Here is a 25520-nt window from a genome sequence, read left to right on the forward strand (position 1 = left end):
CAGACTATAGCAGGAGATTAGAAACATCTCGGACTAAAGCAGGACATCAAAATAAGAAAAAACGACGAAAAAACATTTCTGGATTTTATAAAATCAACTGGGATTGATATCAATAACACTGAGGAACATGTGGAGGAACTATATAAATTAACTGCAATTAACTAAGTGAACCAAATAATTAAAACACTGAATTTTAACACGTTTGAGTTTCAAATAAAAAGTATTTTGGGTTAAGAGTTCAAGAAGGGGGGGGGGGGGGGGGGGGGGGGGTGCGCGTGTTATCCCCATGGTTACGACCCACGGCAACTTTGCGATATTTTAGCACCGCCACACGTTGGGGTGTTACACTAATAGTGTCCGAGAGGCTTATCCCTCACGCGGGCACGGACATCCAAAATAAACCCCCGCTTAGACACATCCACACACCCACACACACCGTGGCGTTATAATGCAGGTGTCGGAGGAATCCGAACCCAATCTCGGACACTGCAGTCCACCCTTGCCCAGACAGAGCTCTACACGTCCACACACACCAGTGTCCCTTCGTCGTGACATCGGACAGTATACTAATGCCTCGTTTCCATCGAGCGGTGCAGTACGGTGCAGCTCGGAGCGGGACAGCTCGGATACGTTAAATCTGGCTCACATTTCCATCGCCGAAAGTACCCCAATGGTAGGGCGGGGTTTAAGCCGGATGGCGATACACGTGGCTGAGTGTGGCTTATTTTGGGACCCTGCCCAACTTTTGGCCGTGGAAACGCATACCGTGCCGCAACGTACCACACCACACCGAACCGTACCACACCACTCAGTGGAAACGCACAATAAAATACACTTTGACGTCACAAAAGGTTAGCTACATGAGTTCGGAGAAGGGTGGAAAGTTCACAAACTGATGACTGGCGGAGAATGGCAAAAAAAACTGGATTTCACTCCTGTTTTCTCTTCAGGATTTCAGTTCCGTGAACCGTGGCCGTCATCGCGGGTTCACTCACGGTGTACAAACCGTTACACCCTGAGAAACTATACCAGGATTTCCCAAACACAGCTCAAACTACACCAGGACATCCGAAACACAACTCAAACTTTACGACGATATCAGAAACACACACTTTAACAAAACCCTGCCAAACTTCCGTACCTGTTTATACAACACGCTTACAAACTGCGGACTTATAATCAAAACTAATAATCATTTATGTGTGTTATGTTAGGCTGCAGTTCACTTATGGGCTAAAGGGGCAGGAATGAGAAGGCAGTCCCCATAAATGTGTATCTTGTTTTAGTTTCTTATTCTACTTGTTCTGATTTACTGGAGAGATAGAGAAAGAGAGAGAGAGAGAGAGAGAGAGAGAGAGAGAGAGAGAGAGAGAGAGAGAGAGAGAGAGAGAGAGAGAGAGAGGGAAAGAGAGGGAGGAGGCTAATGTGTTTTATGTGCATCAAACTTTTCCCTGGCCTCCTGTAACAGGACATGGATGAACAGGAAACAGGAAGTAGATGACCTACATCTAACATCCTGGGCAGATGGCAACCAATCACGACACACACACAGATACACACACCAACACAGACACACACTCACACACACATTTCGCTGAGTATACTGTGTACTATATATGGTATCAACTAGTGTAGCACTCAGCATACTAGTATATAGTACCCAGTATATAGTACACAGTATTTACAGGAAACAGTGTGTACTACATTGTACAGACTGTGTACTACATACTGAGTACTATATACAGTGCACTACAAACTGTATAATTTATATAAAAATAAATATATGTATAATGTATTTACTGTACGGTGCATCGCTAGAGCGTAGAGCAACAGGCAGACAGTCCGCCAATGCCACCATTTTACTGACGGAGAGAGAGGAGAGAGGAGAGAGAGGAGGGGAGAGAGAGAGGAGAGAGAGGAGAGAGAGGAGAGGGGAGAGAGAGGAGAGAGAGGAGAGGGGAGAGAGAGGAGGGAGAGGAGAGAGAGGAGGGGAGAGAGAGGAGAGAGAAGAGAGAGAGGAGAGGGGAGAGAGGAGGGAGAGGAGAGAGAGGAGGGGAGAGAGAGGAGAGAGAGGAGAGAGAGGAGAAGGGAGAGAGAGGAGAGAGAAGAGAGAGAGGAGAGGGGAGAGAGAGGAGAGAGAGGGGAGAGAGGAGAGAGAGGAGATGGGAGAGAGGGGAGAGAGGAAAGAGAGGAGAGAGAGGAGGGGAGAGAGAGGAGAGAGAGGAGAGAGAGGAGAGATAGGAGAGAGGAGAGAGGAGAGAGAGGAGAGAGAGGAGAGGAGAGAGAGGAGATGGGAGAGAGGGGAGAGAGAGGAAAGAGAGGAGAGAGAGGAGATGGGAGAGAGAGGAGAGGGGAGATAGGGTAGAGAGAGGAGAGAGAGGAGAGAGAGGAGACGGGAGAGAGGGGAGCGAGGAGAGGAGAGAGAGAGGAGAGAGAGTAGAGAAAGGAGAGGGGAGAGAGAGGAGGGAGAGGAGAGGGGAGAGAGGAGAGAGAGGAGAGGGGAGAGAGGGGAGAGAGAGGAGACACAGGAGAGACGGGAGAAGAGAGAGGAGAGATAGGAGAGGGGAGAGGGGAGAGAGGAGAGAGAGAGACGGGAAAGAGGAGGAGAGAGAGAGAGGGGGAAGAGAGCAGAGAGGAGAGAGCAGAGGATAGGTGAGAGAGGAGAGAGAGAGTGGAGGAGAGCAAAGCAGAGAGGAGAGAGGAGAGACAGGGAGAGAGGGACAGAGGAGAGAGGAGATGAGAGAGAGAGAGAGAGAGAGAGAGAGAGAGAGAGGAGAGAGAGACAGGAGAGACAGGAAAAAGAGAGAGGAGAGACAAGGGAGAGGAGAGAGGAGAAGGGACCAGAGGGAGGAGAAGCCATAGTCTGCTGATGCTCCTCCCTCCTAAGGAGGTAGGAGGGAGGCGGGTCCTGCATCGTTGATCAGGAGGGTAAACACTACTCTGGTTTTTAATTAGTTTGTTGCTAATTATTTTTAAATGAATTAAAAACACAACTTATTTCATACGCTGACCGCCTGGCATCTGGTGAACAATGACCTGTTTGCATTCCATTACACCGCATCAGTTTGTTTAGCTCAGACACATACGCACGCACACACACGCACGCACGCACAAACGCACGCACACACACGCACACTCACGCACACTCACACACACAAGGGAATAAGGGGGAGAGGGGAAAGAGGGGCAGGGGGGAAAGAGGGGAAAGGGGGAGAGAGAGAGAGAGAGAGAGAGAGAGAGGAGAGAGAGAGAGAGAGCGCCGGGAGAAGTGTGAGTCCATGCCGCCCCCAGCAGGCGGCGGAGGGCACTGCACGTCGTCTGCCGTCATGTTCCAGTAATAATACATTATATATATAATACACATTATTAACCAGATCCACCGACAGATCCCGTTTAACAGTGAGGCTCGTCGTCCCGCTGTGATCTGTGTGCAAACAGTTGATTTGTCAGGGATAAGAGAGTCTTTTCTGCCCGGATGGTCTCGGACTGGTCTCTCCCCACCACCGCCCTCATGCTGTCACTGGTTCCTCACCCTCTAACATAAGCAGCTCAAGTTTCACTCGATAAAAATTTAAAAAACAGAAATGTGTATTTAATCCGAATTTAAACTAAATCAACAACTGGATGTGACTTGCACACACATGAAAAAAATACAGAATAAATAAAAAACGATAAAATTCGATTTTAATCTATATAAAATATAATACAAAATATGTGTTCCACGGAATTACATTATTGTTATTATTATATAGGCCTAGTTTATCCCTCGTTTAAATATGAAGTTTATCACTCAGATACACGACGCCTGCCGTGGTCCGACTTTGGTTGAAGTGTAAATAAATAAATACAAATGTAGGCTAAATATTTATAGTATCTGCAGTATACAGATATATGACTCTGATAACAGCGTGTGGTCCCCTCAGACCTCCGGGGGGCCCCTCAGACCTCTGGGGGTCCACTCAGATCTCTGGGGGTCCCCTCAGATCTCTGGGGGTCCCCTCAGACCTCTGGCGGTCTACTAGTGGACCCGGGTCTACTACAAACTGCGCAAACCACCTTACACATCAGCGAACGCTCTAGTCCCGGACCCGGACCCAGACCGTTAACCCGGGACCCCCACGGACCAGTTGGGTCTGGGGTCGAGAGGGTCTCCTACAGAATCGGTATCTTCAGACTAGGGTCCCCTAAAGGACGCATATCCCCGAGCAGACAACGGTCTCTTCAGACCCGGGGGTCTCGGTTCTCTAACAGACTTTCGCCGCTAACGGACACGGGTCTCTAACCGACCCGGGTCTTTTACCGACCTGGGTCTCTAACAGACCGGGATCTCTAATAGACTCAGGTCTCCTAACAGACTCAGGTCTCTAACATAGGTCGAACCCGGGTCTAGAAAAGGACCTGGGTCTGTCAGGAGACCCGGTTCTGTTTGGAGACCCGAGTCTGTTTGGAGACCCGAGTGCTCTCCCAGTCCCGGGTCTCCTCTCTTCAAACAGACCTCGGGTCTCTAAAGTTTGGCGGGTCGGGCCGCTGATGATCGATGACTGATCAGTGATCAAACTAATCAGGGATCAGAGGGGAGCGCAAGGAGACGGTGACGCCACGGCGCGAGGAGGAACCATCACGGCGGAAACTTGGCTCGAGCTCTCCGGTTAACTTCGGTATGCGCGAGGGACGGGAGCAGAGCGCGAGCAGGGAGCGGGGAGCGTCCGGTCCAACACGCCCGTGCGCTGCAACTCTTTTCCGGTGCCGTGACACAAAGGGAAGAGGGTTCGAACCGGGAGGAAAATACCCGGGAGAGGGTCAGTCCTTACCTGGGAAGGGGTCCGCTCGCGCTCGGGAAGCACCGGAAAGTAAAGTCACCAAAAGCAAGAATCCAAAGGACTTCATGACGAACCGAGCACCGGAAAAAACCGGAGGGAGGGCTCCTGCTCTCGAACCTCTCTACCGGGTGGTCCTGTACCGGGAGGCCAGCTCTGGGGTCTTGGGAAGGCTTTCCCCGGTGTCTCGAGCCCCGACTTGTTTCTTTCTCCCGTTGCTCTCGTGAAGAAGAAGTGACTGACTGACTTACCGACGAGCGAGCAGCTGGCTGACGTCAGAGGGGGGAGAGAGCGAGGGGTGAGAGAGGTAGAGCCAAGCAAAGAACCCCCTCCTCCTGAGAGAGAGAGAGAGAGAGAGAGAGAGAGTGGAGAGAGAGAGAGAGAGAGAGAAGAGAGAGAGAGAGAGAGAGAGAGAGAGAGGAGAGAGAGAGAGAGAGAGAGAGAGATTGGAGGAGGGGGGTTCTAGTCAAGTTCACCCATAACTGGAGAAAGGGGGTCTCTCTCTCTCTCTCTCTCTCTCTCTCTCTCTCTCTCTCTCTCTCTCTCTCTCTCTCTCTCTCTTTCTTTCTCCCTCTCTCTCACTATGTCTCTATTTATCTCCGTTCAAATTATATTCTTAGTAGATTTCCATATTCAATATAATAATAACTATTGTTAATTAATATCATTAAGTTAATCCATTACGGTATTCATCATTATTAGAATGAATATTATTATCATGAGGTCAACGAAGACATGTTCTGTGACAGAATTTTTGTTACTTCCTAACAACAATCTTATCTTAATATACCAGTCCATAACGGCTGTGCTTGTGTGTGTGTGTGTGTGTGTGTGTGTGTGTGTGTGTGTGTGTGTGTGTGTGTGTGCATGTGTGTGTGCGTGTGCGTGTGTGTGTGTGTGCGTGTGTGTGTGTGTGTGTGTGTGTGTGTGTGTGTGTGTGTGTGTGTGTGTGTGTGTCGCCAGGTTTTTACAGTAGAAATACTCCTACAGTGGTACAGAAAAGTATTTTAACGGCTTTGCCACGAAATTATCTCTTCTTTTTCTTCTGTGTATATGAACCAGTCGGATACTTCTAGAAAGGGGAAGGAGTTGACACTTTTGTTTGTAGATCAGAAAAGTGAAACTATTAAACAAAATGTTTTTAACACAAAGACGAGGAACCAGACAGAAACACACTCCTCGCCAGGCGTGGGTCTACAGCGCTCCCTCAGGTGGGCAGTGGGACTGCACCCTTCAGACGCACCTGTGGGACGCCTACAGATGTTCTGGTTCATTCAATTCACTAGTTACCCTAGCTCAGTTGGTAAACTAACTAGTTGAATTTGAAGTAGTTTGAATGTAGTACTTCCAGTGGTAGTTTCAATGTAGTAGTAGCAGTAGTAATAATAATAGTAGTTTTATTGTAATTAGAAGTTGTAATAGTTGTAATAGTGTCAATGTAGTTGTAGTATTAGTAATAGTAGTTTTACTGTAATAGTAGAAGTAGTCGTTTCTGATGTAGAAGTAGTAATAGTTTTTATGTAGTAGTAGAACTAAAAAAGCTTGTAGTTGTAGTAGTAGAAGTAGTAGTTTTAATGTAGTGGTAATAGAAGTAGTAATAGTATTTTTTCTGCAGTAGTAGAAGTAATAGTTTTGATGTAGTTGTCGTAGATTTTAGTTTATTCTAGTAGTTTTAATGTTGTAGGTGTAGTACAAGTTGTAGTAATAATATTAGTTTTTCTGTAGTATAATTTCTTTTATGTATCTGCAGAGGTAGTTTTAAGTAGTAGCAGTAATAGCAGTTTTTCTGTAAGTAGTAGTTTAATGTAGTTGTAGTAGTAGTTGTCTTAGAAGTAGAGTAATAGCAGAATAAGTTTAACTGTAGTTTTAGTAATAGTAGAATAGGTTTAAATGTAGTTTTAGTCGTATAATAAGTTAAACTGTAGTTTTAATAATAGTATAATGAGTTTCACTGTAGTTTTAGTAATAATAGAAGTTTGGTTAGTAATAGTAAAGTTCAGTAATAGTATAATAAGTTTGAGTAGCTGTATCAATAATATTAGTATAATACGTTGGAGTGTAGCTGTTGTAATAGTATTATTTATAGTATCATGGTTGTGGTTGTGAGAGCACAGCTGTGAGATCTCAATTTAAAACGCATGCTTTGATACTCGCGTCTATTTCCATCTTCTGAAACCCTACACCTCATACAGCTCTTCTCCGATTGGCTGAAATCCCACCATTCACTGCTCAGCACAGAAACATCATTACATGAGAACGAGGAAGAGGAGGAGCAGATATGAGAAGTAGAGAGAGAGAGAGAGAGAGAGAGAGAGAGAGAGAGAGAGAGAGAGAGAGAGAGGGTGGGGGAGAGAGTGGAGGAGGAGTGAAGGGAGAGGAAGAGGGAGGAGGAGAAGGAGAGAGGAGAGAGACGGAGAGAAAGAGGAGAAGGAGAGAATGGAGGAAAGAAAGGGGAGGAAGAGAGTGGAGGAGGGGGAGAGAGGGATTAGGAGGAGCAGAAAAGGAAGGGGAGGAGGAGAGAGGTGGATAGGAAGTGAGGTAAGAGGAGAGATAGAAGAGAGGAGGAAGAGAGTTGGAGAGAGGAGAGACAGGGGAGAGGAGGAGGTAGAGAAAGGTGGGGAGAGGAGGATAGATAGAAGAGATGATGATTCAGTGTATTTGTTCAACAGGTCTGTCTCGTGCCCTGACTTTGTGGTCCAATAGAGGCGGTGGTCTGAGAGCAGAACCTGGAACCGGGATGGGATTCCTACCGGACGGTGGACGGCCCTTTAGTGACCCCTGGTGGCGAAGGGGCGACATCAGTCTCTAATTACATTATATAGCCTACAAAGCTCTTTATTGCAATGGAAAACAAACATTTACACATTTATCTAAAAAAAAAAAGAATTGTATATTGAACGAACTCAACTAACTATAAACTAAAATGCTACTAATTATACCAAGTTATATCTGCCGAGGTCGCCAGACAAGCAGCTGGTTCCGGTGCAGGAACAATAATAACTTCAATAACTTAAATACTTTAATAAGTTAAAGGGAATATCGATGAGCTATTGTAATTTGTTACATTACATCACATCACATTGATTTACTAATTAGTAACAGCCTTGCGACCCGTCCTCTATTGGTGAGTAAACGTGCTGTGAGAATAGATCTGTTTCTATTTTAGCCTTTTGAGACGATTTATATCTCAGACATCAGGGCATCTCTCATCCCTGATTCGTTCTGCTCATTCATTACGCCTGTCAATCACAGCTGCGTGACCGCAACACTGACAGAGAGAGAGAGAGAGAGAGAGAGAGAGAGAGAGAGAGAGAGAGAGAGAGAGAGAGAGAGAGAGAGAGAGAGAGAGAGAGAGAGAGAGAGAGAGAGAATGAGAGAGAGGGGGGAGAGAGAGAGAGAGAGAGAGAGAGAGAGAAAGCAGAGAGAGGATGTTTATTGGTGTTTAGTTTCAGAATGCTTGCCATCTTCTGCTCTTCTTACCTATACAGCTTTTAACCTAATAACTTCAACTTTAGTAGGGCAGTGAACCCAAACTCGTTTTAAAAGCGGTAATGTCTTATAGATCTTCAAAATATAATCCATGCCATTTTATCAGCATCAGTGAAATGAGACACAAGTCAGGAGAACACATGGGTTGCCAGATGTGTTACATTATTCCGGCCTCCGCCCAACCTTCAGTGAACCTTCCTCTGTTCTCCGAACGCACAGTGCCTTTTGGAGACCTCTAAATTCATTCTATTTAGGCAGAGTTGGTTGGTGGTTGGACGTCGATTCAACGCAAGGGGGTTTAGGGGACCTTTCAAATCCTTGAGGACCCTCCTTGCGTCCAGCGCAAGGGTCTGACGTGCGCCTCCCAAAAACTGTTACCTTGCAGTTGCAGCGAGGCGACGCAGCAGCAAAGGCTGTGATTGCTCCGCTCTCTAAAACCCGACGCAGAACCAAGACAGGTTCGTGACTGCGTCGAAGCGACTGTGTGGTCATTGCGTTGCGTCAACGTTCATCCTACATAAGACACAACAGGAATGTCCTTCCTGATGTTGCTAAGCACAGCACAGCAGACCGGTGTTCATCATTGAGGGTGGATCTGTATCTGGACTTGTTATATTTCATCAATGAGAGAGTTGTATGACACCTGCAAATCAACCACATGCTCCTCATACCGATCACGTGCGCGCAAGCAGTTTTTGCAACAAGAATTTTTTAAATAAATATAGTGATTTATTAAGAAATAATTCTGAGTCGTCCGTGAGTTCCAAAAAAACCTGAAATAATAAACATAAATAGGCTACCTAAATAACTCGCGGGCCCACCAGTTTGCCCACCTCTAGGCGGTAAAAGGAAATCCACGGAGCTCCACAGTTGTGTGACAACACCGCTATCTGGTGGTTACGTGTGGTAAAACATTTATGTATTCATACTGCCCACATTACTTTACAGGGAACTTTAATTTAGCTACTTTATTGGACATGTTACTTTATTAGACATGTTACTGGACCTGTCATTTTATGAGACATGTTACTTCATTAGACATGTTACTGGACCTTTCACTTTATTAGACATGTTACTTCATAAGACAAGTTACTGGAGCTGTCACTTTATTAGACATGTTACTTCATTAGACCTGTTACTGGACCTTTCACTTTATTAGACATGTTACTTCATAAGACATGTTACTGGAGCTGTCATTTATTAGACATGTTACTTCATGAGACATGTTACTGGACCTGTCACTTTATTAGACATGTTACTTCATAAGACATGTTACTGGACCTGTCACTTTATTAGCCTACCCCTCCCCCTGGGGCCCTTACTGGGATGAAGCCAGTATGATCTTCCTCCCATTAACTACTACCTGGGACGGAACTAGGAACAAGACCTTTGGCTTCACAGATGTGAGTACATGTTCCAGCCTGTTTCAGGGAGGTTGCATTTGAACAACCTTAACCAACCTTAACCCTTATAATTAACCTAAACTTAACCACCTAACCTACATGTATCCATCTGTAACCTAACAACTGAACTTTACCATCTCCAACCTACCCTCATGTATCAATCTCTCGCCTAATACCTAAACTCAACCATCTCTAACCTACCCACAAGTATCACCCTAAAACCTAAACATAACCCTCTCTAGGGGACCGTTTTGAATTGCTTTAAGGGAGAAACCAGATTACCGTTCACCCTAATCTGGTGCTCATTCTGAAGTCAGGCAGACTGATTAACATTCCTCTGGTCGCTAGAGCTGCTCAGGACTCCACCGGCTAGCAGAGGTTAGCACAGGGTAGCAGGCCTAGGCAGAGGTTAGCACAGAAACAGAGGTTAGCACAGGGTAGCAGGCCTAGGAAGAGGTTAGCACAGGGTAGCAGGCATACGCAGAGGTTAGCAGGCCAGCAATATCTTGTTGTTTCTCTTTCTTCTGACAAATGTACTTATTGTAAGTCGCTTTGGATAAAAAGCGTCTGCTAAATGCCCTGAATGTGAAGGTAAATGTGAATGCTCTGCTGGGGCCCCCTGGCCCTCACAATGTCTGCTGGCTCCAAGATCACGCAACTGTGAGGGCCCTTTGTGTAGTCTGTATTGCTTCCACCAGATGGCTCAGTCAACTCTATCCTTACCTGAGGATCTCGTCACAGCTTCACACAGCCTATGTAGGGCTGACTTCAGTCCTGATTCCCATCCAACCCCCCAGCTAGACAGTGCGCGGAAGAGACGCGTCGCCTTGCATCCAGTCGCAAGGAAGCGGTCCCACTGGAGACAAGCAGAGCCGCTGCGCTGAGCGTCAGACGCGCGTCGACTACTCCAGTGTCATGTTATGACTGAGTCAGATAATAACGCTGGCTGAAAAAGACAATCACCGTCTCCTGATAGTCTTTCCGCATTACACCAACCTCGGTGTTTACTAGGTGATAATCGACCACTATTTTCAATCGAAAACCAGGGAAAAGTAACTATTAACTCACTACACGTGGGGCTATGTCGAGGTGAACTCTGACCATACAACAACACGTCATTGGTCCCCTGAACACTTTCTGTACCTTCTGAAAAATGTTGACGTTATAAAAAAGTTACGACAACTTTGACGTATCAAAAAAGTTGTGAAAACTTTGACGATACAGAAAAATTGTGAAAACTTTGACGTGACAAGAAAGTTATGATACTTTGACGTTACAATGACAACTGAATATAAAATTGTTCAGCAAAATGAAATGGGTCGGGAAGCGGCCAAACTTCTAAATTAAAGAGAAAAGAGAAGTGAGGGGGGTCGACGGGAGATCAGGGGGGAGGGTGGGGGAGGAGGAGGGGAGATGCATGAGACAAAAGAGAAGAAAAGAGAAGAGTGGAGGGGAGGGGAGGCAGCCAATCAGCGGCCAGGCGCCCCCTCCTCTTGCGATTGGGACTGAAAATCACCGGAGACAACGGTCAGTGAATGAATGAAAGAGAGAGAGAGAGAGAGAGAGAGAGAGAGAGAGAGAGAGAGAGAGAGAGAGAGAGAGAGAGAGAGAGAGAGAGAGAGAGAGAGAGAGAGAGAGAGAGAGAGAGAGAGAGAGAGAGAGAGAGAGAGCATACCAAAGACAGAGAGCCAGAAGGAGAGAGAGGGAGAGTTTTAGCATCCAGCAACCGGGCTGAGCATATCGGACTGAGTAGACCGGGTCTGCGTAACTGAAGAGACCGAGTGTGGAGGACTGAATAGACCGGGTCTACGGGACTGGAGAGACCTGGGCTACGGTACTGAAGAGACCGGGGCTACGGTACTGAAGAGACCGGGTCTAGAGGACTCAAGAGACGGAGACCGGGTCTACAGAAACCGGGTCATGGGGTTCCTGAGTGCGGCGGGTCTCCTGCTGCTGTGCACCTCGTGTGTCGCGGCTCAACAGAGGGGTGAGTGGTCCGGTCTTCTTCGGTTCCCACCGGGACCCACCGGTGCTCCACGGCCCCGGGTCTCTAGGGACCGCTTCATCGACTGCCTGATCGAATTATCGAACTCCGTATCTCCCTTTACTGCGGTTGCGATCAGTTCACGCTCAAAGTTTAGACTCTGAATCATCGCACAAGTTGAGTACGTTGAGACTAAGTTATAATTGATGCACTTTGAGCCAGCCCGGGCCCCCGGGGCCCCAAGCGACCGTAGTCCGCTCTCACTCCCCCATCCACCCGTCGACGGAGACACTGCTCTATCGCTGCTTTAGCACGGCTAGAAGTGGTCTTATGTAAGGGATAAGTCGTTCTCTGCACAACGTTTACTGTCTGAAGTCCGAAAACATTCATATCTATGACTATATTGTGTTCCACTACTAACTTATACACCTATAAGAACATATTATTTTATATATTGCTATCTTATAATGCACCACTCAATACATTATGTCACCAATATATTGACCCGTAATCATTAAAGATGATTGATTGTGTGTGAGTGTGCATGTGTGCGTGTGTGTCTGTGCGAGTGTGTCCCCAGCCCCACACACACACTAAAGCCCACACGCTAGCACTAACACACACACAGACACACATACACACACGCGCGCACACACACACACACACACACACACACACACACACACACACACACACACACACAAACTAACATAGACACATACAAACCTTCAGGGTGGGTGATAAAGCAGTAAAACCTGGGGGGGTCTGGCTGGAAGGGGGGATGGGTCAAAACAAATTAACACACACACTAACAATCAAACTAACACACACACACTCACTGTCTCTCACACACCAACACACACTCACTGTCTCGGACAAACACACTCGTAAACCACTTTGTACTGCTACCCGTGCTAACCAGTGTGTAACCAGTGTTTGAGAGCTAATGCTACTAACAGTGCTAACCAGTGTGTAAGTGCTACTGGTGCTAACAGTGATAACCAGTGCTAGTGGTGTTAACCAGTGTGTAACCAGTGCCAGTGGTGCTAACCAGTGTGCGAGGGCTAACTAGTGTGATTGTGCTGCTGGTGGCTCTCGTGTGACAATAGTCTGATGGGAATGGAATGTGTGTTGATCCTGCAGTACATCCATTCTGTCCACCGCAAGCCTGCTGTGTATGTGGCCGTGCACGTTTTTGAGCGGGCACGTGTGTGAGGGAATGTGTGTGTCGGCGTGTGTGAGTGTTTGTATGGACGTGTGTGTGTGTTTGTATGGACGTGTGCGTGTGTGTGTCTTTGTGGACATGTGTGTGCGTAGGCTTGCGTGTGTTTGTGTGTGTGTGTGTGTGTGTGTGGGCATGTGTGTGTGGGTGTGTGTGTGTGTGTGTGTGTGTGTGTGTGTGGGCATGTGTGTGTATGTGTGTGTGTGTGTTTTCTCATGATATAATTTGGAGTTGTGTGTGAGCCCACTGAGGGTGCCTGGTGATTGTCTGAAAGGTGATAGCGTCATCAGGTTGTGATTGGACGAGGGGAGATAGCATCAGCCCAGGTTTGAGATGCTAATGAAGTTAATTTGCAGGACAATGATGCCACACCTCTGAAATTAAGAGTTGAACCTCACCTCCTTATCTCTGTTTGTCTGTGTCTGTCTGCTGCCTGTCTGTCTGTCTGATTGTCTTTCTGTCCGTATTCCGCCTGGCTGTCAGCTGTCTGCCTGTCTGTCTATCTGCTGTGTGTCTGCCCGACTATCTCTTAAAAACAGAACAAAGTCACTCACACACTGGACCTACACCAGGTACACACACCCACACACAAATATGGACACACACACACACACACACACACACACACAGTGCGTGTCTGAGCGTGTGTTGGAGTTTGTGTGTGTGTGCGTGTCAGATTTTGTGTCTCAGTGTATTCCATGTGTATGTCTGAATGTGTTTGTGTGTCTGAGTTTGTGTGTGCATGTGTATGTGTGTGTGTTTTGTGTGTGTGTGTGTGTGTGTGTTTTGTGTGTGTTTTGTGTGTGTCTGTCTGCTTCCTGTCTGTCTGTGTGATCTGTCCGTCTGTCTGCCTGTCTGTCTTTTTCACACCAAGCAGTCAGTGATTAATCTTCGGAGCTTTCTAAAGCTGATGTTTGTGTCCGACGTCGAAGGCTTCGTTCAGACTACAAGCCTTTATGCTTTGTTCATATTACTGCTCCGATCAGATTATTTTTGTTCGGCGGTTCACGTTGTGTCTTAATGTGGCGAACATTAGATTGCAGTGTGCGCATGACACATTCCGATCCCGCATGGGCAAAAGAACACGAAGGAAGATATCACACTCAGCACGCAGGTGGGGTTGACAGGGTCATGGTTTCATTTCTAAGTTGTTAGTATGTGATACACGTGAACCTGCTAAGATTGCGCAACTTGATTGGTTCGCTATCTCGGTATATTGGGCAATAACCGATGAATGAGATCACGAGATATTGTTTGGCTGTGTCGTCACGCTAATAAAAGCAAATAAACCGCTAATAAAAACAAATAAATCCCGGCAAAAAGTGTTATCTTGTTTATTTTTGGAGTGTTCATGTGTAGTATATACTGAAACAATTATTCACCTCAGGCTTCGTGAATAGTTGGGACTTCCGGTCTCGGGGGCTATTCCCCACTATTCACTTCGCCTTCGGCGTATAGTGAATAGTGGACTTCCGGTCTCGGGGGCTATTCCCCACTATTCACTTCGCCTTCGGCGTATAATTGTTAAATATCGAACACGATGTGGACAAGTTCACACAAGTGGATTTTCTTTTGATCATTATTTTATTTTCATTGTTAACCGACACATGAATCACTATCCAATATAATTTAGACTGTTCACTAGTCCTACTCTAAAGTTAGACCTTGAACTGTGGTATAGTACTAGTAGGTATGCATGTCTGTGCGTGTGTTTGTGTGTCTGTGTATCAGTTACCTTGTGTGTGTGTGTGTGTGTGTGTGTGTGTGTGTGTGTGTTGATCTTTCCAGACAGTCTATGGCCTTATTAGAGATCTCTGAGTCAGTGTTTGGCTCGGTGTGACACACAACATGACCTTGTGCGTTCTTGCATGCGTGTGTGTGTGTGCGCGCCCGCCCGTGTCCGGTGTGTGTAGGTCTGTTCCCAGCCATCCTGAACCTGGCCAGTAATGCCGCGGTCACCTCCAACGCTACGTGTGGGGACCCGAGGCCAGAGATGTTCTGCAAGCTGGTGGAGCATGTCCCCGGCCGACGTATCCACAACCCCCAGTGCCGCATCTGTGATGCTAACTCCGCTAACGAGAGAGGTACGCTAACCATGCTAGCTCCGCTAACGAGAGAGGTATTTTAATCATGCTAACTCCGCTAACCAGAGAGGTACCCTAATCATGCCAACTCTGCTAACGAGAGAGGTACGTTAATCATGCTAACTACGCTAACTAGAGAGATACCCTAGTCATGCCAACTCTGCTAACGAGAGAGGTGCGTTAATCATGCTAACTCCGCTAACCAGAGAGGTACCCTAATCATGCTAACGAGAGAGGTACGTTAATCATGCTATCTCTGCTAACGAGAGAGGTATGTGCACCATACTCCCTCGGCTAACCAACCAAATGAGAGATGTAGCTCTGCCCTCCTCCTCATCCTCCTTCACCTCCTCCTCCGTCAGCTCCTCCTCCTCCACCTCATCTTGTCCTCTTCCTCCTCCTCCTCTTCCTCCTTCTCCTCCCCCCCCCTCCTCCTTCATCTCCTCTCCTTCTCCTCTTGTCCTCTTCCTCCTCTTCCCTATCTCCTCTTCCTCTGCTCTCCTCCTGACCTTGTACTTGTGTGGGTGATTGTGTGTGTTTGTGTGTGTATGTGTGTGATAATGTGTGCTGTCTGTCTGCAGAGCATCATCCAATCAGCAAGGCGATAGACGGAACCAACAGCTGGTGGCAGAGTCCCAGCATCAAGAACGGACGACAGTTCCACTGGATCACCATCACCCTGGACCTCCACCAGGTACACACACACACACACACACACACACGCACACGCACACACACACACACGCGCGCACACACAAACACTGGACCTTCACCAGGTACATGCACGCACGCACGCACACACACACACACACACACACACACACACACACACACACACACACAAACACTGGACCTTCACCAGGTACGCACACACACACAAACACACACACGCACATGCACACACACACACAATGGACCTACGAAAGGTAACAACACACCCACACATAGGGATCACAAACACACACAGTGTGAGAGTGTGTGTGTTTGTCTTTTGTGTGTGTGTGACACAGGATGTTGTAACAAATGGTTTAATAGCGTCTCTGTTGATTTAACAGTTTCATGGGGTGAGGGAGGGGGGGAGGGGGAGGAGGGGAGAGGGAGTGGGAGGGGGAGGAGGAGAGGGGGGGGAGGGGAGAGGGAGTGGGAGGGGGAAAGAGGGAGGGAGGAGTAGAGAGGGAGGAAGGGGGAGGAGATGAGACAGGGAGGGGGAGGAGGGGGATGGGAACTGACAGAGGAGTTGCATCTTGGTTTCCACGGTAACCACATACCATGGGTAGTGATTAGAAAGTCTGCTGTATAATTTACCGACAGACACGCACGCACAGGCACGCAAGCGCACACACACATACAAACACGCACACTAACACAGAGACACGCAAGCAAACACACACATACACACACACAATAACACACACACACACTCCCGTAAACACACACACACTGCCCCTAGAGTGATGCAGAGTTAAGGTAGTTTTTCACCTGAATCCCCAGACTGCTGTACCTGCCCCGACCACAAACCCAACGTTTGTGGACCTAAGAAAATGTAACTGTTATAAGATGGTGTTGCCTCCCCCTGCTGGCCATTCATGATTTATCTCAGGGTAAATCAAAAGCATGCGTTCAAGAATGTTGTCTTACCTTTGTTATTCTCTCTCTCTCTCTCTCTCTCTCTCTCTCTCTCTCTCTCTCTCTCTCTCTCTCTCTCTGTAGATCTTCCAAGTAGCATATGTCATCATCAAGGCCGCAAACTCTCCTCGTCCAGGTGAGTCCTGTCTGTCCGTCCGTCTGTCCGTCTGTCTGTCTGTCTGTCTGTCCTTCTGCCAGTCTGCCCTGCTGCTTGTCTGTCTTTGATCATGTGTTGTCTGCCTGTGATTATGTGTCTTGTCTTTCTGTCTACCTGCCTGTCTCACCCCTCCTCCCTGTCGTCCAGGTAACTGGATCCTGGAGCGGTCCCTGGACGGGGTGACCTTTGAACCCTGGCAGTTCTACGCCATCAGCGACACGGAGTGCCTGACCCAGTACAACACCACCCCCCGGCTGGGATCCCCCACCTACCGCTCGGACCAGGAGGTCATCTGCACCTCCTACTACTCCCGCCTTGTCCCCCTGGAGCACGGAGAGGTACGTCTGACCGCCTGCCTGCCTGCCTGCCTGTCTGTCTGTCTGTCTGTCTGTCTGTCTGTCTGTGTGTTGGTCTGTCTGCTTGCCTATCTGTCTGCCTGTCTGCCTGTCTGCCTGTCTGTCTGTCTGTCTGTCTGTCTGTCTGTCTGTCTGTCTTTCTGTCTGCCTGTGCCCTTGTAGCACGGAGAGGTAGGTCTGTCTGCCTGTCTGTCTCTCAGTCTGACTCTCTGTCTGGATGTCTGTCTTTTTACCTTTCTGTCTTGACCTATATCTAATGCAAAATATCTGTATATGTGTGTGTTTGTCTGTGTGTGCGTGTGTGCGTGTGTGCGTATTCGTGTGTGTGTGACTGCACGTGTGCGTGTGTGTGTGTGTGTGACTGCACGTGTGTGCTTGTGTGTGTGTGTGTGTGTGTGTGTGTGTGTGTGACTGTGCGTGTGTGTGTGTGTGTGTGACTGCACGTGTGTGTGTTCGTGTGCGTGCGTGTGTGTGTGTACGTGTGTGTGTGTGTGTGTGTACGTGCGTGTGTGTGTGTGTGTGTGTGTGTAGATCCACACCTCCCTGATCAACGGGCGTCCCGGGGCTGACGACCTGACCCCGGAGCTGCTGGGCTTCACCTCCGCCCGCTTCATCAGGCTCCGCCTCCAGAGGATCCGGACCCTCAACGCCGACCTCATGACCCTCAGCTACAAGGACCCCAAGGAGGTGGACCCCATCGTGACCCGCCGGGTGAGACACTAACACTGACGCACACACACATGTACACGCACGCACACACACATACGCACACAGACACACACACACACATCGACACATGTGCATGCACGCACACACACACACAAACACACACACACATACACAAGGAGGTGGACCCCATCGTGACCCGCTGGGTGAGACAAACACACACACACACACTCACTCACTCACTCACTCACTCACTCACTCACTCACCAGGTCTTCACACAACTATCCAATGTTTATCATGTCTTTAAATTAATGTTTTTTGTGTGTGTTTGTGTGTGTGTGTTTTGATTACAGTACTACTACTCCATCAAAGACATCTCAGTGGGAGGGATGTGCATCTGCTACGGGCACGCTCAGAGCTGCCCATGGGACCCTGTTACCAAGGTAACGTACATAAATACACACACAAACACACACAAACACACACACACAAACCATCGGAATCATTCCTTTACTTCTCGGTGAAACTGTTATTTTAAGTGTTTGTGTGTGTGTGTGTGTGTGTGTGTGTGTGTGTGTGTGTGTCTTTGTTTCTGTCAACAGAAGCTACAGTGTGTGTGTGAGCACAACACATGTGGAGAGAGCTGTGATGAATGTTGCCCGGGATACCACCAGGAGCCATGGCAACCAGGAACCATCACAGAGGGCAACACATGCCAGAGTAAGACCACCGACCTAACCCATACCTACCCCTTGTTGACCTGTCTATGTATTGTCTAACCCCTACCTGCTCCTTAATGACCTGTCTCTGTACTGTCTAACCCCTACCTGCTCCTTAATGACCCGTCTCTGTACTGTCTAACCCCTACCTGCTCCTTAGTGACCAGTCTGTGTACTGTCTAACCCCTACCTGCTCCTTAATGACCAGTCTGTGTACCGTCTAACCCCTACCTGCTCCTTAATGACCTGTCTGTGTACTGTCTAACCCCTACCTGCTCCTTAATGACCAGTCTGTGTACTGTCTAACCCCTACCTGCTCCTTAATGACCAGTCTTTGTACCGTCTAACCCCTACCTGCTCCTTAATGACCTGTCTCTGTACTGTCTAACCCCTACCTGCTCCTTAATGACCTGTCTGTGTACTGTCTAACCCCTACCTGCTCCTTAATGACCCGTCGCTGACCCGTCTATGTACTGTCTGACCCCTACTTCATTGTGTGTGTGTTCCAGAGTGTAACTGCCACAACAAGGCGGAGACCTGCTTTTACAACCAGACGGTGTCTGACCTGAGGCTGAGTGTCAACGCCCATGGTGACCACCAGGGCGGCGGTGTCTGCGTCGGCTGCTCCCAGAACACCGCGGGGGTCAACTGTGAGACCTGCGCCCGCACCTTCTACAGACCGGCCCAGGTACTGACAACACCTGCATAATGATTATAGAAACACATAACGTATATCTATAGATATTGACATAGATGTCTATATATATCTACATACCATTCAGATACTAGATTATATATTTTCTTTCCCTGTGTGTGTGTGTGTGTGTGTGTGTGTGTGTGTGTGTGTGTGTGTGTGTGTGTGTGTTTGTCTGTGTGTCTGTCTGTGTGTGTGTGTGTGTCTGTCTGTCTGTGTGTGTCTGTCTGTCTCTCTGTCTGTCTGTGTGTGTGGTGTGTGGTGTGTGTGTGTGTGTGTCTCTGTGTGCGTGTGTGTGTGTGTGTGCGTGCGGTGTGTGTGTGTGTGTGTAGGTGTCCCCCTACGCTGACTCTCCGTGTGTAGAGTGTGACTGTGACCTCAGAGGGTCGAAGTCAGCCGCTTGCTCCCCCGACGACACCCACACAGGTACTGCTGATAGTCAATACTATTAGCCAATCAATACTCATACTATTATTACTGTTAACCAATACTCAAACGAATATTACTTCTGATCAATACTTATAGTATTATAACTACTTTTCAATACTTATGCTAATACTATTATTACTACTCAAACTATTAATCAATACTTATACTATTATAAGAACTTATACTAATACTATTATTACTACTTATCATCTGCTCACTAATACTGTTATAAATACAATAACTATTGTTATTTATCATAGAAATACTATTATTTACTAGTCTGCTGTACCAATATTATGATGAAGATAGTGATGATGATTGTGATGATGATGATGGTGATGATGATGATGGTGATGATGATGATGATAGTGATGATGATCATGACCATGATGTGTGTGTGTGTGTCCAGGCGTGACTGCGGGTCAGTGTGAGTGTCGGCGTGGCTTCACGGGGCGGCGGTGCGACCGCTGTGCGTTCGGCTTCAGAGACTTCCCCTCCTGCTCCCTCTGTGAGTGTCAGCTCGCCGGCAGCACCAACACAGACCCCTGCTCCCCCTGCACCTGCAAGGTAAGCACTACACCCCCCACAATGCACCTCTGCTCCCCAGCACCGCACACACAGACGGAACTGATTCATCTCTTTCTCTGACTCACTCGTCTCTCTCCTCCCTACTCCTCCTCTCCCCTCCTATCGGTGTTACCTGTCACGATTCTCCTCTGTCCTCTCCTTCTCCTCCTTTCCTCCTATTCTCCTTTTTGCCTCTCCCATCCTCTCCTCTCTACTCCTCTCTCCTCCTATTGCCACAATTGTCTCACCTGGTTCTCCTCTTCTCCTCTCCTCCTCCTCTCTCCTCTTCCCCCCCTCTCCTCTTCTCTCCTCTCCTGTCCTCCTCTCCTCCCCTCTGTTCTCTCTCCTCCCCTCCTCCTCTCTCCACTCCCCTCCTCCTCCCCTCTGTCTCCTCCCCTCTGTCTCCTCCCCTCCTCCTCCCCTCTCCTCCTCCTCTCCTCCTCCTCTCCTCTCCTCCCCTCCCCCTCTCCTCTCCCCGCCTCCTCCCCTCCTCCTCTCCTCTTCTCCCCTCTCTCTCCTCCCCTCCTCCTCCCCTCTCTCTCCCCTCTCTCTCCCCTCCTCCCCCCCTACACCTCCCCTCCTCCTCTCCTCTCCCCTCCTCCCCTCTCTCCCCCCTCCTCCTCCCCTCCTTCTCCCCTCCTCCCCCCCTCCTCATCCCCTCCTCCTCTCCTCTCCCCTCCTCCCCTCTCTCTCTCCTCTCTCCTCCTCCCCTCCTCCCCTCCTCTCCCCTCCTCCCCCTCTCTCTCCCCTCCTCCCCCCTCTCTCCCCCCTCTCTCTCCCCTCCTTCCCCCTCCTCCAGGTTAACGTGATGGGGGTGAACTGTGACCTCTGTCAGTCAGGGTACTACAACCTGCAGGCGTCGGACCCTGAGGGCTGCAGTCACTGCTTCTGCTTCGGGGTCTCAGACGTGTGTGAGAGCTCCTCATGGTCCATGTCCCAGGTACACCCTCAAACGCACACACACACACACACACACGCATGAGCCATACACACAAGCACGCACGCACACACACACACGCGCGCGCGTAAGTACGCGCACACACACATGTACGCACACGCACACACGCGCGCGCACACTCACACACTAAAGCAAGCACGTACCACACTAAAGCAAGCACGTACCGCGCACACAGACGCACGCACGCAAAGACACACGTGCGAACACACACACACACACACACGCATTCACACACACTGAGATACTTCAGTGATTCACGACTCAAAGCTTTATTGGCGCGGAGACGTTGACAGCGTTACTGCGTCCTCAGACGGTTCACACCAACGGGAGGCTCCTCCCCTCTACTGCCATCCGTGAGCTCCATGACAACGACCTCCTCCCAGGAAACCGGTCCTTTGTCCCCGCCCACCAACACACCATGTCATGGTCCGCCCCCGAGGGGTTCCTCGGCAACAAGGTACGCAAAGAGTCTGCTGAGCTAGTTGGCTGTAGCGCTAGAAAGATACTAAGGCTACTTTCTAGTTAGATAGTTACTGTCTGTCTGTCTGGCTAGTTTTTGAGCTAGATGCATATTACCTATATTTTATACTGACCGAGAATAAATGACCATATGTCTGTCTGTCTGTCTGTCTGTCACTCTGCCTGTCTGTCTTTCTGTCTGTCACTCTGCCTGTCTGTCTGCCTGGTTTTGAGCTAGATACGTATTACTACTACTTTATACTAGGATAATTAAAGACTGTCTGCCTGTCTGCCTGCCTGCCTGTCTGTCTAGCTGGCGTCATACGGAGGCCTTCTCAACTTGTCGTTGTTTTACGACGTCCCATTGGACAACTACGACCGCACTGTCCCCGCCCACTTTGACATCATCATAGAGGTGAGACCCGTCCCTGCACACATGACCTCGTCTCACTGTCTGTCTCTCATCTGTCTGACTGTCATCCTGTCTGTCTCTCTCATATCACTGTCTGTCTCTCTCATCTCATTGTGTCTCTCTCTCATCTCACTGTTTGTCTCTGTCTCATCTCACTATCTGTGTCTCCCTCATCTCATTGTCTGTCTCATCTCACTGTCTGTCTCTCTCTCATCTCACTGTGTCTGTCTCTCTCTCTCTCTCATCTCACTGTTTGTCTCTCTCTCATCTCACTGTGTGTCTGTCTCTCTCTCATCTCACTGTCTGTCTCTCTCTTGTCTCACTATCTGTCTCTCCCTCATCTCACTGTCTGTCTCTCTCTCATCTCACTGTCTGTCTCTCTCTCGTCTCACTATCTGTCTCTCTCTCGTCTTACTGTCTGTCTCTCTCCCATCTCACTGTGCCTCTATGTCTCTCTCCCCCTCTCTCTCTCATAGGGTAACGGTAAAAGCCTTCGTCAGTCGTTCCCTCGCCTCCTCTTCCTCACGCCGCTGGCCAACCAGTCGGTCTCCATGGCGATGACCCCCCAGAGCTTCGTGGACGAGCGCGGCGTCGGGCGCGTGACCCGAGACGACCTCCTGACAGTCCTGGCCGGGGTCACGACCCTCAGGGTCAACGTCCGGCTCAACGCCTCCGCCAGCGGCCCGCTGGGGTGAGAGACCGCCCTCCCCCTCAGATATCACTCCTCATGTATCACCCCTCACCTATCAACCCTCACCCTCACTCCTCATGTATCACCCCTCACCTATCAACCCTAGCCCTCACCCTCATCTATCACTCCTAATGTATCACCCCTCACCTATCAACCCTCAGATATCACTCCTCATTCTCACCCTCAGATATCACTCCTCATTCTCACCCTCAGCTATCACTCCTCACGCTCACCCTTAGATATCACTCCTCATGTATCACCCCTCATCTATGTCCCCTCACCCTCACCATCACCCCTCATCTATCCCCCTAATCTGTCACTCCTCACCCCTAATCTATCACTCCTCACTCACCCCCTCATCTATCACCCCTCACCCTCACCCCTTATCTATCAGCCCTCATATTATGATTAAGGTGTTTCTAGATATTGAGTTGATAGATTAAGGTGTTTCTAGTTATAGTGTTGATAGATTAAGGTGTTTCTAGATATAGTGTTGATAGATTAAGGTGTTTCTAGATATAGTGTTGATAGATTAAGGTGTTTCTAGATATAGTGTTGATAGATTAAGGTGTTTCTAGATATAGTGTTGATAGATTAAGGTGTTTCTAGATATAGTGTTGATAGATTAAGGTGTTTCTAGATATAGTTGATAGATTAAGGTGTTTCTAGATATAGTGTTGATAGATTAAGGTGTTTCTAGATATTGAGTTGATAGATTAAGGTGTTTCTAGATATATAGTTGATAGATTAAGGTGTTTCTAGATATATAGTTGATAGATTAAGGTGTTTGTAGATATAGTGTTGATAGATTAAGGTGTTTCTAGATATAGTGTTGATAGATTAATGTGTTTCTAGATATAGAGTTGATAGATAAAGCTGTGTCCTCTCTCCAGTGTTGGACGTATATCTCTGGACATCGCTGACCCCAACTCAGCCAATCGTCTCAAGGCGGTTGCCGTGGAGACCTGCGAGTGTCCCTGGGGCTACGCAGGCACTTCCTGTGAGGTCAGTCCTTCGACCAATCGAAACATACTGTGTAATAGTAAACATCAAGATAATATCCAGGTGTTGTATATATGTGCCTTTTTCATGTAAAACATCTAGTCAAGTGTGTATATATTTATATGTGTGTGTGTGTGTGTGTGTGTGTGTGTGTGTGTGTGTGTGTGTGTGTAGTCATGCGCTGCAGGGTTCTACCGGCTGGGGGGGGTGATGTTCGGGGGGATGTGTCTGCAGTGTGAGTGTAATGACCACGCCGCCGAGTGTGACATCAACGGGGTCTGCCTGGTGAGTACACATACGCACGCACGCACGCACGCACGCACGTACGCGTACACGCACAGACACACACACACACACACACACACACACACACACACACACACACACACACACACACACACACACACACACACACACACACACACACACACACACACACACACACACAGACAAGACACGGAATGAAGGTTTGATGGTAGAGGAGAGACTGAATTATGGAGGGATGATAGAGACAGCGTGATGGAATAATGTAACAAGCTCCGCCCCTCTACAGGGTTGTTCCCATAACACGACAGGAACTCTATGTGACAGCTGTCTACCTGGTTACTATGGTGACCCCACCCTGGGCACCCCGGAGGACTGCCAGCTCTGCGCCTGTCCCCTACCCCCCCCTAACAGGTCTCTACGTCCGTCTGTCTGTCTCTGTGTCCGTCTGCAATACTAGCAGTAATATTACAACGCATAACTATGCTAATTATACTAATGGCGTGTTCGGTTCAGTTTCAGTCCCACCTGTGTCCTGGAGGATTCTGGGAGTGTGTCATGTGACCGGTGTGAGGAGGGATACGCTGGCAGCCGTTGTGAGAAGTAGGAAAAAAAACACTACTCCTCTCCTTCTCTCTTCTCTTCTCTTCTCTCTCCTCTCCTCTCTCTCCTCTCCTCCTCTCCTCTCCTCTCTCTCATCTCCTCTCTCCTCTCCTCTCTCCCCTCTCCTCCTCTCCTCTCCTCTCTTATCTCCTCTCCCCTCTACTCTCTCTCCTCTCCTCTCTTATCTCCTCTCTCCTCTCCTCTCTCCCCTCTCCTCCTCTCCTCTCCTCTCTCTCATCTCCTCTCTCCTCTCCTCTCTCCCCTCTCCTCCTCTCCTCTCCTCTCTTATCTCCTCTCTCCCCTCTACTCTCTCTCCTCTCCTCTCTTATCTCCTCTCTCCTCTCCTCTCTCCCCTCTCCTCCTCTCCTCTCTTCTCTCTCATCTCCTCTCTCCTCTCCTATCTCCCCTCTCCTCGTCTCCTCTCCTCTCTCCCCTCTCCTCCTCTCATCTCCTCTCTTGTCCTGTTCCAGGTGTGCAAATGGTTTCCACGGCAACCCTCTGGTAGCGGGAGGAGTGTGCAAGCAGTGTGATTGCCATGGCAACGTGAACGTGAGTGAGGCGGGCCACTGCGATGCGACCAGCGGGGCGTGTCTCCGCTGTCTCCATCACACCGGTGGTACTCACTGTGACACCTGTCTACCTGGTTACCATGGAGACGCTGTCCACGCCAAGAACTGCCAAGGTTAGAACACGCACACAAGTGTGCACATAGACAAACACATACACGCACGCAGACACACAGTCACACAGTCACACACAGAACAATGAAATGTTGATTTGTGTGTGTGTGTGTGTGTGTGTGTGTGTGTGTGTGTGTGTGTGTGTGTGTGTGTGTGTGTGTGAATAGTAATATTGTGTGTGTGTGTGCGTGTGTGTGTGAATGGTACTATTGTGTGTGTGCGTGTGTGTCGCAAAAT

The 25520-nt window shown here is 48.6% G+C and overlaps 2 protein-coding genes across 3 annotated transcripts in view; one reads left to right on the forward strand and one right to left on the reverse strand.

Annotated features, from left to right (window-relative positions):
- LOC307088751 (receptor-type tyrosine-protein phosphatase mu-like) overlaps positions 1-5020 on the reverse strand; it is a 115163-nt gene extending 110143 nt beyond the window's left edge. For both annotated transcript variants that reach the window (XM_079754732.1, XM_079754731.1), the window contains exon 1: positions 4812-5020. In XM_079754732.1, coding sequence (XP_079610858.1) covers positions 4812-4887 — 76 coding nt within the window. In that variant the 5' untranslated portion in view covers positions 4888-5020. The remainder of the gene's footprint in view (positions 1-4811) is intronic.
- A 6609-nt stretch (positions 5021-11629) lies between these two features.
- Positions 11630-25520, forward strand: part of lama1 (laminin, alpha 1) — a gene marked incomplete at both ends in the record, with an annotated part of 37867 nt that continues 23976 nt past the window's right edge. Inside the window, 20 exons of the mRNA XM_079754648.1 lie at positions 11630-11696; positions 14829-14999; positions 15581-15693; positions 16710-16761; positions 16930-17120; positions 17670-17849; positions 18159-18248; positions 18408-18525; positions 19034-19212; positions 19551-19644; positions 20057-20214; positions 21014-21154; positions 21483-21629; positions 21945-22046; positions 22520-22734; positions 23628-23739; positions 23911-24021; positions 24290-24414; positions 24517-24603; positions 25074-25285. Coding sequence (XP_079610774.1) covers positions 11630-11696; positions 14829-14999; positions 15581-15693; positions 16710-16761; positions 16930-17120; positions 17670-17849; positions 18159-18248; positions 18408-18525; positions 19034-19212; positions 19551-19644; positions 20057-20214; positions 21014-21154; positions 21483-21629; positions 21945-22046; positions 22520-22734; positions 23628-23739; positions 23911-24021; positions 24290-24414; positions 24517-24603; positions 25074-25285 — 2665 coding nt within the window. The remainder of the gene's footprint in view (positions 11697-14828; positions 15000-15580; positions 15694-16709; positions 16762-16929; positions 17121-17669; positions 17850-18158; positions 18249-18407; positions 18526-19033; positions 19213-19550; positions 19645-20056; positions 20215-21013; positions 21155-21482; positions 21630-21944; positions 22047-22519; positions 22735-23627; positions 23740-23910; positions 24022-24289; positions 24415-24516; positions 24604-25073; positions 25286-25520) is intronic.

The sequence above is a fragment of the Pollachius pollachius genome (genome assembly GCF_949987615.1).
Source record: "Pollachius pollachius genome assembly, chromosome: 17".
In the NCBI taxonomy this organism is placed as follows: domain Eukaryota; kingdom Metazoa; phylum Chordata; class Actinopteri; order Gadiformes; family Gadidae; genus Pollachius; species Pollachius pollachius.